The sequence below is a fragment of the Curcuma longa genome, chromosome 20 (assembly GCF_044706935.1).
Source record: "Curcuma longa cultivar G26 ecotype Majalengka, Jawa Barat chromosome 20, ITB_CL_G26_1.1, whole genome shotgun sequence".
Lineage (NCBI taxonomy): Eukaryota > Viridiplantae > Streptophyta > Magnoliopsida > Zingiberales > Zingiberaceae > Curcuma > Curcuma longa.
In genome coordinates, this window is record NC_133880.1 from 1,566,996 (window position 1) to 1,586,784 (window position 19,789).

General features: G+C 36.8%; 1 protein-coding gene across 2 annotated transcripts; it reads right to left on the minus strand.

Annotated features, from left to right (window-relative positions):
* Positions 1-1,860: 1,860 nt before the first annotated feature.
* LOC141813315 (protein REVEILLE 6-like) lies at positions 1,861-19,676 on the minus strand. Of its 2 annotated transcripts, none has more exons than XM_074701257.1 (9): positions 19,363-19,676; positions 18,564-18,621; positions 16,118-16,241; positions 15,869-15,982; positions 15,674-15,796; positions 15,366-15,466; positions 14,331-14,390; positions 2,238-2,338; positions 1,861-2,153 (listed from the first exon to the last, which is right to left on the minus strand). In XM_074701257.1, the coding sequence occupies exons 1-9, from the start codon at positions 19,581-19,583 to the stop codon at positions 2,138-2,140; spliced, it is 918 nt and encodes a 305-aa protein (XP_074557358.1). In that variant the 5' UTR covers positions 19,584-19,676; the 3' UTR covers positions 1,861-2,137. The 2 variants fall into 2 exon arrangements, with proteins under 2 accessions (XP_074557358.1, XP_074557357.1); XM_074701256.1 differs by having other exon boundaries at positions 15,366-15,475.
* Positions 19,677-19,789: the final 113 nt, after the last annotated feature.

Genomic DNA, 19,789 nt, shown 5'->3' on the forward strand with positions numbered 1-19,789 from the left:
AAATAGCTTGTCTTTTAAAAAATTGACATAGAATACAACAATTATATCGTCGTATATATATATATATATATATATATATATATATATATATATATATATATATATATATATATATATATATATATATATATATACAACATCTGTCTGTCGTCTATCAAAGGAATCGCGACGATCGAGCATTAAAAATCTAGCAGAAAAAAAAAAGAAGAAGAAGAAGAAGAAATCATATCAAATGATGTTAATTAGAATCTGATACCAAACATCGCTCTGAAAGTTGTCCTTCCTAAAGATCAAACTCTGCTTTCCCATTATATTGGGTCCGTCCGCCTCCTCCCTAACTGCGTATGCATGGCATATGCATGCACGGCTTTAGTTAATGTATCGTTTGCAAGGGTGACAGCGACTATTTCCCCGACTACAACTCCACAACCGTGCCTCTGCTCTTCTCAGGGCCGATCCAGTCCCCTGGATCTTTAGCTGGATTTAGAGTGTCTCGTCGTGTCGAGATTCCAGAAATTCACATGGCTTGACGTCCCCCGCCGGCCCCAACCACGTACGGGACGCCCATTTAGATTTCACCAGCGCCGGCCATTAAAGCTGTGGCAGAAGCTGTGGCAGGCGGCAGCGGCAGCAGCAGCTGCTGCACCGATCGATCGCATGTAAATTATATATATATATATATAAATGGATCAGCCACATGCGAAAACCGTCGAATCAAATCGTGTCGGAGCATGCAAGGAAGCAGACAAACGTGATGGGAACGTGGAGTGGCAATTTGTGTCGAGGAGTCGGAAGGCCAGCGCAGTAGAGGACGATCGAGGAGGCTCTTAAATTCGATCGCCTGCGCTAGCTAGCTGCATGCCATCTCATGGCCGGTGGTCCATTGCATTAAGCCGATTAATTGCGATTTTCAGTCGCAGGCAGAAACGAGTTTTATCTTAGTTATCGGGCACGAGGCAACAATGGTCTGTTTAAATTACATAGAAATTATTGCTAGCTCGTAAACACCCTTAAGGTGTGTTTGGCTTTAGAATCAAAATGTTAAAGAATGAGAAAAAAAAAACATATGTAATAAAGAAGGAATAATATTCACAAGAATAAAATATCCCTATGCGAAATAGGGTATCTCACCCATGCATCCAACTCCCACCACTCAACCCGACTGATCCATCAAGACCAACTTTCTTATGTTTGCTCACTTTGATTAGTTCGATATCGACCCACTCACTTTGATATTAGTTCGATCAACCCACTAGTCCATACCACCTACATCAAATTCGACCAAACTTATCTATTATATCCAACTTCATCAGACCTGATTTGCTTGTCCAATTTGATAAATTCAATCGATCCATTAGTCCACCTTGCCTAATGAAACATAAGAATACTTCTTCCATCAGAGTGCATAGAAAATTAAATAACCACTCTTGTGAACCAAGCACGTCGATTGAAATTTTGCATAGGTATTTTAATGCATCAAATAAAGAGCCATAAAAGTGTTCAAACTTTACCCAACTAATCTTAAAAATAAAGTCTTTTTTCTAATTCATATTTAATGAATAAATTCAAAACAAAACTTATACACATTTAAAAATTAACCTTCAAAATATCCATTCTATTTGAAATTCAAAAAATAATTCTCTTATTACTCATCTAAATATTTTATCCCTACAGCACACGCACAATGAACATTCTTGAACCTTGGATACGATCTATTTATGATTCATTTAAAACAATACAATAAACGTACTGCACAACACATACTCCCATGCATTCTTCTACTCCCGTGCATTCTTCTGCTCTGCGATAATACCGAGTTAACGAAGCACAACAGAACAATTTGTTATGTAGGCATCAGAAAACCAAAAATGTCCTTGCAGCCTCAAGGAATGGAAGCTTTTCATAAACCAGTGTAGAAGCTCTAAACTACTATATACAATCAAAACCCACTCGCATGGACACTCTGCTGTACAAATATACCATCTTTATTACTTAGAGAATACAACTAAAAGCAAATACAACATGCTTGAGTTCTCAGTACTCTCCCTGAATACAACTAAGCAAATATGCGATGTTAAGAGACGCTGCATGAGCCACAGAAATGCATGCACCATCAGCTATTAGAATATTCTTGTAGTTATTCTCCTTGAACCCTAGACAACAAAATGCTCATGTTAGCGTGGCAATTTAACAGTATTAGGACCAACTGATATTGTATGGCAAGAGAATCAACTCACACAAGAGGGGTAATTGCAGCATCTCCTGAATGAAACAAGTCGCTTATATTATGTGCTTTAGCTTCTTCCATATCACTGCCATAAGTTGAAAGCAACATTCTCTGCACGAGGTTATTGTAAAAAATAAGTTTGCGAGTTAGTACCAAGCAAAACATGCAATGTTGACGAGATAAATTTAGGCACAGTAATTTCAAAATAGCAAGTGACCTGTGTTCTTGATAAAAGGAGGAATAAATTTGGGTGGCAACCATTTACAAGAAACCAGAGTTAAATAATGCAAACACAAATCCAAAAAAAATACGGAGGACTATCTAGAAAATAATTTGTAAGCATGCAACATTCAGTACTGTTTTTTATACGTTCAAATAAACGGATGACCACAACGAATACTCTTGCTTGAGCCAATATTTTGTGAGCCATACAAGATCACCTTAAAATGTGAACACGCCGGTGTCAGATGATGTTGTAGCTTCTAGGGAAATGCCATTGCACAAACATCAAGTCAATTGTTCATTATTATTGCCAGACAGGCCATTCTGCCAAAGTTGAGCTAACTATAAAGATTGCAACATGAACTGACAGCCACTAAACTTCCAGCTATCTTTCAGTTTTGAAAGTCAAATATTCTACTGTTCATTTGGAATAGAACAATAAATGTTGAGGGGAAATTCTACTGATTATCCATGTGATCGTTGGCATAATATCCTTCGCATGCAATTCACATGCTTAACAGATGTTCAACAAGATTTGGTTGAAAGTGTGGTGGTAAATCCTAATTCAGAAGAGACATGCAAACACATCCAAATCAGTAATAGGCAAAGGCCATCCAACCATTAGATCCCAAGTCCCACAAACCCAGAAACAGTAACATCAGATAGTTTCTAACAAGAAACAATCAGGTTTTGCAGATTCCAAGCACAATATCAGAAGTCAATTGGAGCTGAGTACAGCTAATGATTTAATACAGTAAATCTAGCCTTATTCAGTTTCTGTCTCATATAACCAAATTTCAAGCCCTTGAACTGTGGCTTCACATTGATTGTTGAAAGTTAACAGTTAACTTGAAATGTAGCACCCTGGAAATGAACACCGTAAGCAAAAGAAAAACAAGACTACTAAATCTTCTGTTCTGGAGATCTGTATGCATCCACAATGAGGAGAAGAAACAATTCCAATGGGAAAATCATAAGGGAAGATACATTCCCTACCACAAAGCCACTTAAGAAGGCAACTTCGCCAACTCAGCAAACTCATCTGTCCAACCAGGTATATAGGAAGCACACATGCAAGATGGATATAACATCGGGAGGAGGTTGGCCTGTGTGATGGCAAAGAGTGATGTGATCATGAAATCAGTGGAGCCTTGTTGAAGTCCTGTAGTTTGGTCAGCTAATTCAAAGTTTTCTACAGGAATTATCCAAGTTGTGGTCTGCTAGTTAAGCCCTATAGTTTGGTTGTCAAGTTGTAGAAGGCTGGGACAATGGTTCAAACAGAGTTTGTAGACAATATCAATACCAGCAATACAACAAACAAATCATTATCTCTTGGACAACACAGCACAAGTAGGGATCATAACTTACCCAGCAATTCCACACATTTGTGTGACAACAATTTTGCAAGAGGAGAGTTTTGGAGAACCAAGTACTTTACTGATTACTGAGCAAATGAGTGAATAATTGAAAAAAAAATAATAGGGAGCCCATTTATAGACCATACAATAGCTTGGTCTCCTTAGATTTGGTGTAAGTTCACTTGTTTGCTAGAAGTACTAAAAAAAACAGCAGCATGTGCAAAGTTCATGTTATTGGACTGATTTATTTTTAAAAAAAATTAAAGGTCAAATTCTACATCACTTGGACTTGTTACAAAAGAATGGGGCTGCAGCAAGCTCCATGCTGAACAACCTGTCGCATGATCCAAAGTGGGATTTTGAAAGGATGTAGATCTAAGCATCAAATAATCACCACCAGGCCATTCCTACCAATCCTGAAAGACTGAAACACCCTTCTTCTCACACACAATCTTAAGCACACAAAACATGTATAATGAAAAAATGCCAATAGCTCCATCTCACCCACATCCAGAGGCATTTTAGTAGGATAACAACTTCAGCCCAATCAATGCCTCCACATTTCACATGTTCAGATCAGTTGGTACCTGTTCCTACCCAGCTTGCTCAAGTCAGACTCATGGATTTTTTTTTCTAAAAAAAATAAATTTTAGTTGGTTCAGGAATGTCCAAGATACTCTTTTAGACAACCTGATCAGAGATACCAGTAGAATCCAAGGTGGCTTGTGGTTGTTAACTGATATGGCCCTTCTTTGCTGTGCTCTTCTATTCGTTAAAAGGTCAATGCTACATTGGTGTCCAGAGGATTCTTTGGTCTCTGTAGTTATCTGAAGAGGATAAGTACAAAAGACGAAGTGAATACATCAGTGGTATGCCTTCCTCCTTTCTAGTACCAACAACACTATCCAACCTTGAAATCCTATTCCTTTTCCTGTTAGTAGGACCAGTCACCAGTTTTCTATGATTCTGGCTTCTGCTAATACTTATGTCAGTGATAATAATTATATGTGTTAACATATAAATATAGTCACACAAGGGGTAGTAAATCATTATCCGCTTTATTAATCCTATTTATAGTTGTAATTGTTCTTTTGACTAGATAATACAATTTTATCCCTCTCAACTCAGTGAGGAATTAGGAGAATCCTAGAACTCTTTACTAGGTGTTTCCATTTGAGAGGGAGGCTAAGATTTTGCACGGAGCAAACTCCACTATACCCCTACACCACCATCTCTCCAAAATCTTTCCTTGTGACTGAAGCATGCCATAGAATCGATGCACATATGCCACCCCTCCATCCTGTGTTACACTACATCATCCTTCCTTTTCTCCTTCTGTGTGTATGGACCCACATCTATATGTTAAAATATCACCAACTCATGGAAGGGTCTAGAACTTACCAGAGCTTACTAGAACACTCCACAAGCTTCTATAGTATTGTAGGTTTCTCTTGAAGACCTAGAAGAGTCTAGGTAATCCTAGGAAAGGCCTAGAGAAGAAGCAAATATCTAAGCATATGGCTAGAAAGATTTCTCTAGAATGTTTTGTGAAAATATTTAACCACCATCCACTCCTACAAATAGGGGTGGTAGATGCCATAACAATGAAGCGAAGAAACAAGAAACAAGAGAAGAAAAGAAAATGAGTGTGTGTGAGGTGTGAGTGGAGCTACTGTGTAAACAATCCAATTAGATCAATAAAGTTATTCAAATTTCAAAGCTTAGACTTTCCATTTTGCAACATTTGGTTTTAGAGTCATCTCGATTAGGGACCGTTGGTGATGCAACAATTTCTCTACACCAAAGTTCGAAATTTTAGACAGTAAAAGTGTTTCGATCTTTCACTAGAAAGATATTAAGTATTGTGTTGGCGTTCGGATATATGATGTCAGTGGTAAATTAGAGGTAGAAGAAAAAAAAATTAAAAAAAGGAAAAATATAACAGAACTATATAGTTTGTTTTCCATTTGAAATGCTAGAATTTTGACATTATCTTGTACGGAGACAAATTATAAAAAATAACATTATCACAATTTAGCATGGGTATCGAGTATTGACATGAAATGGTATTTGTCAACATGAATGATACAATAATACAGGAGACATCATCTCGGTGTCAAATAGTATCGAGTTTCAATAATTTATCGGAATAATAGGTTTTGACCATTTCATTCGGCACAATATGAGATTTCTAACCATGCTCTACACAATCACTCAATTAATCTCTCCTGTTATGGTCACCATTTCAACAATATTACAAGGAGGCAAGGAATCCTGGAGAAGATATTATCCATGTATATTCTGGAATTGTGAAGTTAGTTGGTCTGGGACTAAGCCTAATTAGTATAGGCCAGTATCTTACTACACCATGATGTTCAATCAAGTGGAAATACTGGTCATCAATTAACATAGCATCAATTAACATAGCCCATGACAAGAGATGAAGGGAAGTTGATGATCCTGGCCCAATACAAATGTAATAAAGTGATGAAGACTGTGGATGATATAAGGCTTCCGATCTAGCAAGTCAGATGTGCAAAAATTACAACTCACATGAGTTCTAAACAAGGTGAATAATGTCTTCCACGTGATGAAGAAAAGTCTACCTTCTGTTGCATAACTCACAATTCTATGGAACTATATGGTTTTTGGTATTGGAGATGTGCAAGTATATTGACAACTAAGATGCGCATGAATAGCTGGCATGCACGTCTGGGGCACAGCAGCTATCCCATATTACAAGTGATTGATGAATCAGTCTTTGGTGAAAGGTCTTCTCAAGTTGGAAGTGCCTAGAGATAGAAAAAGGGATTTGGCCTGTGAGATTCTTTTTCCATAACATGGTATCAAAGTCATAACTCTGACCCACATTGATCATCTACATGTATGTCTCAGATCTATACCTTCTCTCTCATTGTTGCTCAGCGTTGGCTCTCACCCAGATGACATCTACAAGAGTCGTCCATAAGGGATAAACACAGGTGTCATCCTAGTAAAGCCCATTAAGTGTTTGTTGGTTGTTGTTGAACCTTTAGTAGCAATGCTCAATGAACACTTTGGCAACTGCATCAGGATCCATTGCCTCTGTCACTAAGGCATCTCTTTTTGGAGCACCCATGTTGAGTATCCTCACCACTGCCTCTCTGGCCAAGCATCCTCTCAACACAAGCACTTCTTCCTTAATGATGACATTTATGAACAAGCAAATGAACTAGCACTCAGTCAACTCTCTTCGCTCCTTGTTAAATTGCCTCTTCGCCATTGTTACACTTGGAGAACCCAACAGAAGAAACATGCTACTAAGCTGAAGCTTTCCTTCCTTCTAAGGACTCCTCCTCATTGGTGTCCTAATTCAGTCGACCCATTACTAAATATTGGATTCAACCTCCACTAAACCATCACTGTCTAGTTGCACCGTTGTTATTCCAATAGAGGAGCACTTAAAACTTGAGTTATTAGTGTTTTATCCCAATGGGTTACCTTATTGGTTCATAGAGAAATGTCTACTACTTTCTGCACACAATTAGATCTTTTTTATGGATTTTAGCCTCGAAGCCTCTCAATACATTTCTGGTGACATATCGTCTATCTCTATTATCACACCACCAGCAAATCCTATTAATGTCACTATAGATGATGTGTCTTAATCAGTTAAAGACATTGGAACATTGGAAGTGTTTCTCTTTCATCCGCTTTGCATCTGCTGTCCGTCTTTCATATTCCTGAATTTCCGTTGACCTTATTGTCAATAAGTAAATTAAAATCCTCAAATTTGTTCTGACGCATTTAATGCAACCTTTATCTTGAGGACCAACAAATTGATTGGCATAGGGTAGACCTGCTCACCAAAGCTTTGAGTGGTCCTGGGATCATGTGTCTGTAATAAGTCAGTTTTCCACTAAAAAGAGTGTTAGAAATGGAAATAATAGAGGGATGAATATATAAATATTCTCCCCGGGACCTATTTGTAATATCGCTTGGTGAATCATACAAGACGAATGGGAGAACAAGTATCCTATGGAATTCTTTTCCATAACAAGATGATTGAGCTTGGTAATCAATCTATAGAGTCCGTGGGCTATATGTGTCTTAATCTAGGTACCATGCACATTGCTTTTAGTTCAGTATCTTACAAAAAGAAAAAAAATATAGATGTTAGAGAAGGTGCAGTAGGTGATAATAATTTCTTTTGGCAGTTCCAAAACCTAATTAGAAAATTAGTACTGTCAGTTGAGGTAAAAAAAGAATATATCATTTTATTGAAAGATAAGGTATATTTATATACAAGACTAGAAACTCATCTCAGGAAACTATCTACAAATAGGAAGTTAATAAAGTTAATTAATAGCTAACATAATTAACAAATATATATTACTATATATATATATATATAGCTAATATGGTATTATATATACAGCTAATATTCCCCCTCAAGTTGAAGCATAGATATTAATCATGTCCAACTTGTTACAAAAATAATCAATCAGAATTTCATTTAAAGTTTTTGTAAAGATGTCTCCTAGTTGTTCACCAGTCTTCATATATTTTGTAGAATCAAGTTTTGTTGAATCTTCTCACGAACAAAATGACAATCAATTTTAATATATTTAATTCGCTCATGAAACACATGATTCGATGCAATATGAAGAGCAGCTTGATTACCACACCACAATTTTACTGGTACTAAAGTCTTAAATCCTACTTCAGTCAAGAGTTGATATATCCACATTATATCTCATACAGACTGTGTCATAGCCCTATATTCTGACTTTGGCCTGGATCGTGATACAATATTTTGCTTCTTACTCTTCCATAAGACTAAATTTCCACCAACAAAAATACAATAACCTGAAATAAATCTTTTATCCATTTTAGAACTTGCCCAATCTACATCTGAAAAACATTCAATATGAGTATATCCATGATTTGCATACATGATACTTCATTCGGGTGCCCCTTTCAAGTAATACAAAATTTACTCTACCACTACCCAATGATGAATTGTTGGAGATAACATAAACTGGCTGACAACACTAATCGGATATGCAATATCTAGATGAGTTACAGTAAGGTAAGTCAACTTCCCAACCAATCTTCGATATCTCTCAAGATGTTCGAATAAGTTTCCATCTCCTATGAGGTACATATTCTGAATCATTGGAGCATTACAAGGTTTTGCCCTCAATTTTCTTGTTTCCGTTAATAGGTCAAGAACATATTTTCTCTGAGAAAGAAATATATCTTTTTTACTCCTTGTAACTTTCACACCTAAGAAATACTTTAGCACCCTCAAGTCCTTCGTGTGAAACTGAGTATGAATAAAAGACTTAAGAGATGAGATTCCCATAACATCATTTCCAGTGATAACAATATCATTCACATACACAACTAATAGGATGATACCAGCTCCTGATTGCTTATAGAATACAGAATAGTTAGATTTGCTTTTCATCATACCAAAATTTTCAACAACCTGATTAAATTTTCCAAACCAAACACAAGGACTCTGTTTCAAACTATATAAAGACTTTCAAAGACTACAAACTCGCCTTGACTCCCCCTAAGTAACAAAATGAGAAAGTTGCTTCATATACACTTCTTCCTGAATCTCCATGAAGAAAAGCATTCTTGATATCAAGTTGATGTAAAAGCCAATGATGAATAGCAACCATTGAAATAAACAATCGAATAGATGTTAATTTTGCAATAGGAGAAAAAGTGTCAGAATAGTCCATACCATAGGTCTGAGTAAAGCCCTTTGCGACAAGACGTGCTTTCAATCTGACAACATACCTATCCAAGTTGACTTTAATTGTGAACACCCATTTACATCCAATAGCCCATTTCCCTAAAGGTAAATCAACCAACTCTCAACTGTCATTCTCATCCAAAGCATTCATCTCCTCTATTATTGCATCATACCAACCAAGATGAGATATGGCTTCACGGACAATTTTAAAAATAGAAATAGAGTCAAGTGAAGCAATAAAAGAGCAAGAAGAAGACGACAGACCATTATAAGAAACAAAAGAAGTAGGATAGATACATTGTTGTTTCCCTTTGTGTAACGCAATACGGAGATCATCGCTCAGGACTGGATCAACTGACGAAGGACGAGATGCAAGACCTGAATCAAGAGGTTGACGTTTGGAGTAGACTTGAATAATAGAAGCCTTGACATGATCTGGTTCTGAAACGTGTGGAGGATTTGACAAGATATAACAACAAATCATCATCTCCCCCTAACAAGTCGGAATAGATGAAGATCGAAAATAAGGTGTGTCTTCCATGAAGGTAACATTAATTGAAATAAGATATTTGTTAATATTGGAACAATAATACCTATATCCTTTCTGAAGACAAGAGTAACTAAGAAAGACACACTTCAAGGACTTAAAATCTAATTTAGTGATATTTGGACAAACATCCCGAACAAAATAGGTGCTACCAAATATCCTAGGGTTAACAAAAAATGACAACTTATTGGGAAAAAGTATTTTAAAAGGGATCCCACTATGAAGAACAGAGGATGGCATGCAACTACTGAGAAAACATATTATACAAACTGCATCAGCCCAAAATGCTTTGGGAACATTCATTTGAAATAAAAGAACTTGTATAGTTTCAAGATGTCTGTTATTACGTTCTTCCACACCATTTTGAGATGGAGTATCTGTTGGTGCGGGAAGCACCAGATGATCAAACCTTAGTTTTGATAATGGCACGAGGTTCAAGTTAAATGTGTGGTTAGACTAACAAGTTGATCTAGTGTGAAGGGAGCACAGGAAAGTCCTAGTTGAAGCTAAGCAAGACAAAGTCCTAGTTGTAGGCTAAGCAAGGGCAAGTCCTAGTCTGGAGGATCAGGCAGAAGACTTAGCAAGTCAAGTGCACCAGGTGCAAGTCCATGCAGTGTCGGAGGACCGGGAAGCGTGATCAAAGTCCAAACGAGTAGGGTCAGGAGGACTGGAAGCTTGGTGAAAGTCTAGGCGGTCAGGAGGACCGGGTCCTAGCAGCAAATCCCTGGAGGTCGAGGACCACAACTGAGCAGAAAATCCAACAAGTCTGGAAGACTTGATTGGCAACTCAGGTAAATTCTCCCGAGAAAAAAGGGTCAGGACACGTTCCCGAAGTGGAACTATAGGCGTCGGTCTAACTCAAGGTTTCACTGAAAACCTGAAGTTAAAACCAGTTAACAGTTCGTTGAACTGTTAATCCAATCTGTTTATTTGCATTTTGGAACTAACTTGTAATGCAGATTGGAGAGGCGAAGTCTTTGACTCCGGGCGACCTTATCCTAAGTTCCAGTCTACCGGATGGTCCAGGTGACCGGATTGTCGAATCCAGGCGACTCGGGTTTGGATAAACGCAGCGGAAGTCGAAGTCTATCAAGACCCTCCACGTCAGCACGGAGTCGACCGGAATGGAGAGTCCAATCGACCGAAAGGTCGAGTCAACTGCGAAGATAGTGGATCGGCGGTCTACGTGGAGTCGCCCGGAAGGAGGATCCAGGCGACCGGAAGGTCTTATAAAAAGACTTTAAACAGAGGCTTCTGTACAACAATTCAAATCAATTCCAAGACGCTTCAAGTCGAGCTGACGGCACCCTGAGCGAGCAGCAACATCCGACCAGCCGTCGTAACGCCGGAGTCGCGCCGGAAAGATCGATCTTCAACTCCGGCTCTGGGTAACTGTTTACATTTATTGTATGTTTTAAATACGATAAAGTTTTTATCATTGGCTTTCTTGCAAATCATTACAACTCGTTCCCGTAAGAAACGAGTTCACTAGTGGGTTGCCCATACAAAACGATCAAAGACCGTGTACCTTGGAGTAGCAGCCTTTGACTGTGAACCAAGTAAAAACAAAGTATCTTCTTGTGTGTTTGATTTTATTCTTATTTCCGCTGCATAGTACCTGATCTACGAACAAGCACGATCGAATTAACGAGTTTTTGAAATCAAAAAAAAAACCGCTATAAGCTCTATTCACCCCCTCCCCCCTAGCGCTTATCCGATCCTACAGTATCAACACAAGAGGTTTCATGATACATGTCATTCTGACCCATATAAGATTGAAATAAATCGAACGCAATAGCATAGTCATAATATTTAACTGCCCTGGACTAAATTAGTAGGACTGAACTAGACTATTTTAATTTTTTAAATTTTAATTTAATATATTAAATTAAAAATTACTGGGCTGCAATGGACTGGAGCCCAGTGCAACCCACCACTGTCTATGCCAGTGACCGGACATATATTCTTTAGCATTATCACTTCGCAATGTACGAATAAACACATCGAATTGAGTTTTAATCTCAACACAAAATGCACAAAATAGAAAAAATAACTCAGAACGACTTTTTATTAAATATAACCAAATTACACGAGAATAATCATCCACAAAAGTAACAAAATATCTAAATCCAGGTTTAGACAAAATAGGACAAGGACCCCAAATATCAAAATAAATTAATTCGAAAGGAATAGTAGCACGTTTATTTACTCTAAGACTCGAACTAACACGGTGATTTTTGCAAACTAACATGACTCACAATATAATGAAGATATCTTACTATAGTGTGGACAAAGCTTCTTGAGCAAATGGAGAGATGGATGACCCAACCTACAATGAGTCTCGAAAAGAGAAGTGACATTCGAACAAGCAAAAGATTTTGTGAGCGATGTGTTAAGAATGTAGAGGCCTCCAGACTCATCCTTTACCACTAATCTTCTTCGTCAAAAGATCCTGAAATAAATAATGATCAGGAAAAAATGAGATGCAACAGTTAAGATTATGACTTAGTTAACTGACAAAAAGCAAATTAAAGTATAAATTAAATAAATATAAGACGGAGAACAGAGGAAGCAAAGGGGTAGTATTGATAGTGTCAAACCCACGAACAGAAGATGGTGACCCATCAACTAAATTAACGGTAGAAGTGTTATCTTTGGATTGAAAAGTAGAAAAGAGATTAAAATTACCTGCCATATGATCCGTGACACTAAAATCAATGACCCATTTAAAGGATGAGGAAACAAAACATGCGTTGTATTTACCTGAATCGGCAATAGCAATGACAGAGAAAGATGAAGACTTGAGTCATTCCTGATATTTTAAGAACTTGGCAAATTCATCTATAGAGATAAGAACTAATTTATCAGAGGCACCATTGATGGAGGTCATATGGGCCAAATGTTTTTGTTGATTTTTGTACTGAAGCTTTCTACACTGAAACTTTATATGATCGTACGATAGTAGTTGCACACAATACCACCAGAATTCAACGTTCGAGTTTGAAAATTCTAAATAATCGATCAGTTCTTTAACAAATTCACAATGATTGATCAAATAAATTACCTCAGTCTCAATACCATTTCGAATTTAAAGGAATAAGCGAGCATCGTCTCTAAGTCATGTCTGCTTTGAATCATCTTTAGGAGGATCATCAGTCAAATGATCATTTTTATCAATACGCCATAGATAAAGACGAATAGTCTTACTCCAATCCGAATAGAACCATTCAGCTTATGGTCTATGAATTAGACATCACATGCCCCCACATCTATCATAATAAAAGATCTATTCTCAGTCATAATACTTTATCACAAAGGAAACCAAATAAGAGAAGAATTCGAAAGAAGACCAAAACGTAGTAGCTGATGGGCGGCGAGATGAGCACGAGGCTACGAGCTCATCGAGTTGATGTGCAGGTGTCTAAGGTAAAGGCGAATGGGATGTGTCGACGAATAAAAGAAGAATAGGTGGCGGTGGTCGGTGTTGTCACAGGCTAACAGGTGGAAAATAAGAGGGTAGCAACAGCGAGGATGGAACCCTAATTTTGAATCTCTAATGCTCTAATACCATGTTACTTAAGGTAGAAGCAGAATATATCACTTTATTGAAAGATGAGGTATATTTATATACAAGACTAAAAATTCAACTTAGGAAACTAAACTCATCTTAAGAAACTATCTACAATTAAAAAGTTAATAAAGCTAATTAATAGCTACCATAATTAACATATATATATAGCTAATATGGTATTATATATACAGCTAATAATAACTATGTTTTTGCGAGGTCCAGAAGTGAGTTCATTTATGACAAAAGTGTAATTTACACTATATGTGAATTGGCTTGAATTCATTTATGACAAAAGTATTTACACTAAATGTGAATTGGTTTAAGAGGAAGAATTGAGGGCTTGATGGTAAATAGATCACGGTTTACCTGTAATTTCCAAACTTAGGAAGATAAATATAAAATAAGATACTATATATACCGATAGATAGATAGATACAGAGAGATGATTGTGTTAGGGACAATAACCTAAAAATTTTCCCACATTAGTAACAAAATTTGTATTATCCCACATTCCTACAAAAAGTGATTGAGATACCCATGAGGATATAAACAACCCAAATAACAAACTCAAATAAATCAAAAGAAAAGCCAACTGAAAAAGATAAACAGGTTTAACATGGGGACAAAATTAGTATTTACAAGATTAGCATACTTACATGATCCTCAAACTCTGGACAAGTCAAATTCAAAGCCAAGTTCCTCATCAATATTAGTACCTGACATTAGTGACAGGAACCATTAGTTCTTGTTTCTTCAGCTAAAGTTCAACCTATTCCCAATCCATGTGCTTAAATTTAAGTATCATGGAGAAAAATAGTTATACAAAGATTGTATCTTGCTAAAACATATATTTAAACAGATGGTGTAGATTAATGAAACAATCTGTGAAGATGCTCATCCTATTTTCATGTATACTATTTTGCCTTGGTTGTTAATCCAAATTGACAAATATATCAATTGGACTTCAAAAATGAGATTCTATATGGCAATTATTTTGAAGAGGTTTATGAGAGAAAAATTAATAGAAGCATTGCTCAAGAGGGAAACTAAAATATGCAAACACAAAAAACGTAATGATCATCTCAGACAAAGTTCTCATGTCACTCACATAATGCCACCAAAATAGTAACGTTGACCATTCATATTGACAAGATTCCTTTAAGTGACATATATACCTAAGTTATCATATAAGTTAAAAGTATCTAGAAGAAACTAAGATTGCTATTGAAAATTTGAGAAGTCTTGTTATTTCCTTGAATGAAAGTTTCTTATAGTTCTAAAGGTATATCTTTGTCATGAAAGAAATATGTCATTGATCTTTTGCCCAAACAAAAAAAGAAGAAGAAGATTTGATTGGAAGCAAAGCAGCAGATGCTTGATTATTTAAATTATAAACTTTGCCCACAATTGTGATAAAGATTGTCCCCGTGATCAAATACGTGTGGAAAATCTCATTTGTGTTCAAGCTTGTTTATTGAGCTGAGACATAAGAACGATCAAATCACAAAAAGTTACCAGAATGACTAGAAATCACAAAACAAGTTCTTCCATAAGAAAATTTGTCAAAATATCCTACCTAAACCAGTCACACATCACTTATGTGGAGTTCTGGACCACATACATGACTACTTTGTAAAATTTTATTTTGATGTTCAAAAACTTTAAGAAAATTGATACTGCAAGAAACTTACAGTTTCAACATCAATTGGATCCATTGCTTTCAACTTTTGCAAATGTCCACTTGCGTTAGGATCAAACAAACTGCCAAGAAAGCTATACACCTGGGCGAAGTCTGGCATGACTTACCAAAATAAAAATATATATACAAAGGTAAGAAAGTAAGGAAGAGAAGAAGGAAGATAAAGAAATACGAAAAAATACAAACAGCAGTTTAAAATAGTGTGGTTGATGATGAAATTAGGTTCTTAATTTGGACAGGTGACTAGAATGCTATATAGGTGGAAGACAGCACGCTATATAGGTGGAAGACAGCACTCACTGGGAAGAGACGTGACCAAATTTTCCTGATCAATTGCTTCACAAGCAGACCATGTTCCAGGGCTCTCAGTGTTAGTAGAACTGGAATTGTTTGCTGTCAAAACTCCTGCATTTACTACACCATCTGCAAATTCAACTGAGCAATCAGAAGACAAATCAAAAAGGTCACAAGATAGCTGAAATCAAAACAGCAGACCTTTCTTAAGATGGCAGGTACTGACAGGCTGCTCTGATCTTTGAATCAAAGAAGAAAGTGTCATGGTAGTGTGGTTCCTAGGCATGGATGTACTTTCCCTTGTAGAAGAATCGCCTGGATCAAGTGACAGGATGCATAGAATACAGTTTTGGGTTCAGGTATCAGAGAAACTATTTTTGATCCAAAAGAAAAAAAATTCTATGCATCTTACAATTGAAAAAAACAAGAAGTACTATGAACTGTGCAAACCATTTTTAGCAGCTTTCTGAGGATATGGATGAACTGCCTTTCTCTTAGGTCGAGGTGGTGGCACATGCTCGTTTGTACCATTCTTCTGAACTTTCAGAAAGTATTTTTGTGCATGGCTCCTTATCTATAAAGATAAGATTTAATATGTGAACGTCAATCAGCAAACACACCAAGTAACTGATGGTATCTGAATGTATATTGGCTTGATGCTTATGAGAACATATAAAATAAAATACAGATGAAATATAATGGAATATAATTCTAAGTTAATGATTCCTCCATGTGTCTGATGCAAATGATCTCCAAAGTGCGTAAACTTACAAACTAACCGTCACATGTGCTAAATAAAACATATTGTGACTTCACCCTATCCAAAAAACAGAATATTCGAGAAAGAGATTCAGGTTTTTGTTTAGAGAAAGTAGCATCTAAAATCAGGCCTAAGGTCAAACTCATGAAAAAAAAAAGCACAATCATACAACCAATTCCCATTTCAATTAGAAAGAAATTATGTAATTAGCCAAAAAAATTCAAAATAGATGAAAATTGAAAACAACTATATTACCAAACTATAATATATACATAGTTAATTTTACAAAAAAAAAAAGATATTTTGGTGCATGAAGCTTTTGCTAATGTAGGGTTTCGGGAAAGGATCGGATCACATTGGGTCTATTGTATACAACTTTACCAGACTATTTCCACGACTCGAACTCGTGATTACAAGGTCATACGACAGTAATTTTATTGTTATGCCAAGGCTTCCCTTCACATAGTTTAATTGAAAAGAAAACATAAATATAATTAAATCACTCTGCATTTCAGTTGAAAGAATCAAAGGATTGCATAGGTGCTCTCCACTACTTATGCCATGAGTAGAGAAGGATTGACAATAGTACAACCCAACATTAACCTAAAATTCTACCTAAGTCACTATCAGCCCATATCTTAAAAAAAAAACTTCAACCTTCAAATTTGGATCCATAGAGATGAGAGCTGACACACAACCAAACCACCCACAGATGACACATACATTTTACAAAGCACTTATGCTTACAGAGATAGCATCTAGTGCTAATTTGCAAAGCATCTAGTGCTAATTTGCAATGTATACATCCTACCAGGGTTCGCAAGAACAGTCGCAGCGGCCGTCGCAAACTCTACCATTCTCGTTCCAATATCATTTCACGAATGGTTGTGGCATGCATTTTAAAAAATAAAAATAAAAATATATAGAGAATTAGTAAAAAAAACTAAATAAATGTATAAATTACATTAGTAATAAAAAATAAAATACATGAAACTATAAAAAATCAATACATCAGTACATAATTATCATACAATAATAATATAATGAGAAAAATACAATGAAAATTATACTTTATCAAAGCTATTATTAAGAACAACATCTCATAGCAACCAACGTTATTTACCGGAAAGAAAAAGAAAAAGAATTGACATAATTAGGGGCGCAGTGACCTATTACTATGAAGCTACATCCAAACTTGACTATCACGATGTCACAACAACTTTACAACAACCTCATGACCAAGCAAGGCCTCTTCATGAAGCCTCCGCAAAATCGTTGCCGCTCACAACTCTGAGCCCCATGCTAAATGATTAATGTCGATCAATAGGTCAAACTATAAATTCTGCTTGTATTAACTCACATGGCCAACATCTTATTCGTTGCTTGTGCCAATTACATTATGATACTATGTAATCATCTAATGCATGCATGGATTGGTTCCTGCCATAAGTTATTAATTCTTTAATATTTTATTATACTCTTCTTTTTCTTAATTGACTAAAAACCATATTGTTTCATAAACGTTGTTTACTTTAATTAATTTGAAGTTAAAATATTGTTAATTTCTCTTGTATTCACAGCTTAATTAAATTATTTTATGTGAATTCATAAGCCAAATCAAACCAAACCAAATCCAATGCAGATTGGTTACTCGTGGTTCTCATTAAGCCTTTGCTCGCCTCTCAGTGAGCGACATGTGGCACAAGGTTCGTGGCCACATAAACTGATGTGGTTGGAGAAAAACCCTATTCAATTTCAAAATCCCTCAGTCTTTCTTTCTACTTCCTTTCTTCCTCCCCACACCGCCTCCGCTCACTCACACTTCCTCCAAATGCGTCTTCTCCTTCCTTTCTCCCTCTTCCCCGCCGGGCTTAAACCCTACGTCCTTCCCAAATCTCTTCCCCGCGGTCGTCTTAATCAAGAGTTCCATTCCGACCCATTCCATTCTTTGGCCATTATAACGCTCAAGAACACCATCTCATAGCAACCAACGTTATTTACTGGAAATTTAACACGGCATGAGGCATTCCCATGCCGAAGTGCCTGTTCCGGCCATTCCACGTCCATTCCGACGAACCATGCATCCTACAACATAGAGTATATAATACTAAGTACTGAGGTGATTCAGGAGCTCACCTGGATCACTGTCTTTGACCCCACAAATGCTTCTATCTTTTTCCAATCTCGGTCAAAACTGCAATCAGCAAAAGACCAGAAATCAATTATACACAAGAAAAATGCAACATTATTTATATGTCAATGACCTATATCTGCAACCTAACTCACGTGCATTCTTTGAGAATCAGAAAGTAGAAATTTCTACGGGCATGAATAAATGACAGAAATCTAGTTTTCTCATCTTATAATAGAGCAATAGTGCTTATTTCACTTTAAAAAAATGAGGATCCATTTAAGCATAGTATGAGAAAAGGAAGATAGGTTTAAATTGTATTAAGACAATCTTAACGAAGAACCTAGAGAAATGAAGCAACATCCCACCACACTTATCAGTACAAAATTAGTGATGTTAAGCCTTGCTGGCTTTGAAGTGATCAATATAATCAATTGTGAAGGTACATTTTGATTTAAATTTGACCTTAAAAAATTAAGCAAAGTCAAACAAAAAAATTGAACGCCCACAATCAATAGCACGTTTATGCATGGTAAATTGCAGCCAGCAGATCCTGCAATACCAACAGCAAAGACCAAAGATCCACCATGCGAAACGAAAAAAAGCGTAACTAGGCGATTAAGTTATCGCCATTATAGAACGCAAATTCGCGGCCTAAAATAAGCAATATCCACAACGAATGACAACTCAAATCCAAACATCACGAAGAAACCATATACTATAACTAAGAACTAGTAAATCTGATAAACCTAGCACCAAAACCCAATCTTGCAATACAAGAATCGGAACACTGGGAAAACTCACAGCTGTAGGGCCTCAAGGAACTTGTCGTGATCCTGCTCGGTCCAACTCTCCCTCGACTTCGTAATAGTGTAGGGCTTTCGGGTCTTCTTCCCGAGGTCCTCCGACGAAGCCAGGTCATTACCGTCAACGACCATCAATGAGGGCCGGTCCGGGCAATAGACGACACAAGTCGGCTCCCTTCCGCCTCCAGTTTCCATCGTGCTGGCTTTGGCGATCATCATTGAGAGAGAGTTCGATCGAGGCGAAAGTGGAAGCGGAAAGTGGATGAGATCGAAGAGGATGAAGCTCGTCAGCTTTCGCGTCTCTTCCGTCCAAATTGCCTTCTGGGTTAAAATAACGAAAATTTTTATAAAATTTGTGGTGGACTGACACCTGCGGAACCAAGGGAGTCAAACATTAGGGCACGGAAATTGATGCGCTTATTAGT

Excerpts from the sequence above, each read along its gene's own strand:
- LOC141813315 (XM_074701256.1), bottom strand. The coding sequence starts at position 19,583 with ATGATGATCGCCAAAGCCAGCACGATGGAAACTGGAGGCGGAAGGGAG. Across the intron at positions 15,983-16,117 it reads TCAGAAAGCTGCTAAAAATG|GCGATTCTTCTACAAGGGAA; the intron begins GTTTGCACAGTT and ends CACTTGATCCAG. Across the intron at positions 2,339-14,330 it reads GTCCAGAGTTTGAGGATCAT|AGAATGTTGCTTTCAACTTA; the intron begins GTAAGTATGCTA and ends AACCTCGTGCAG.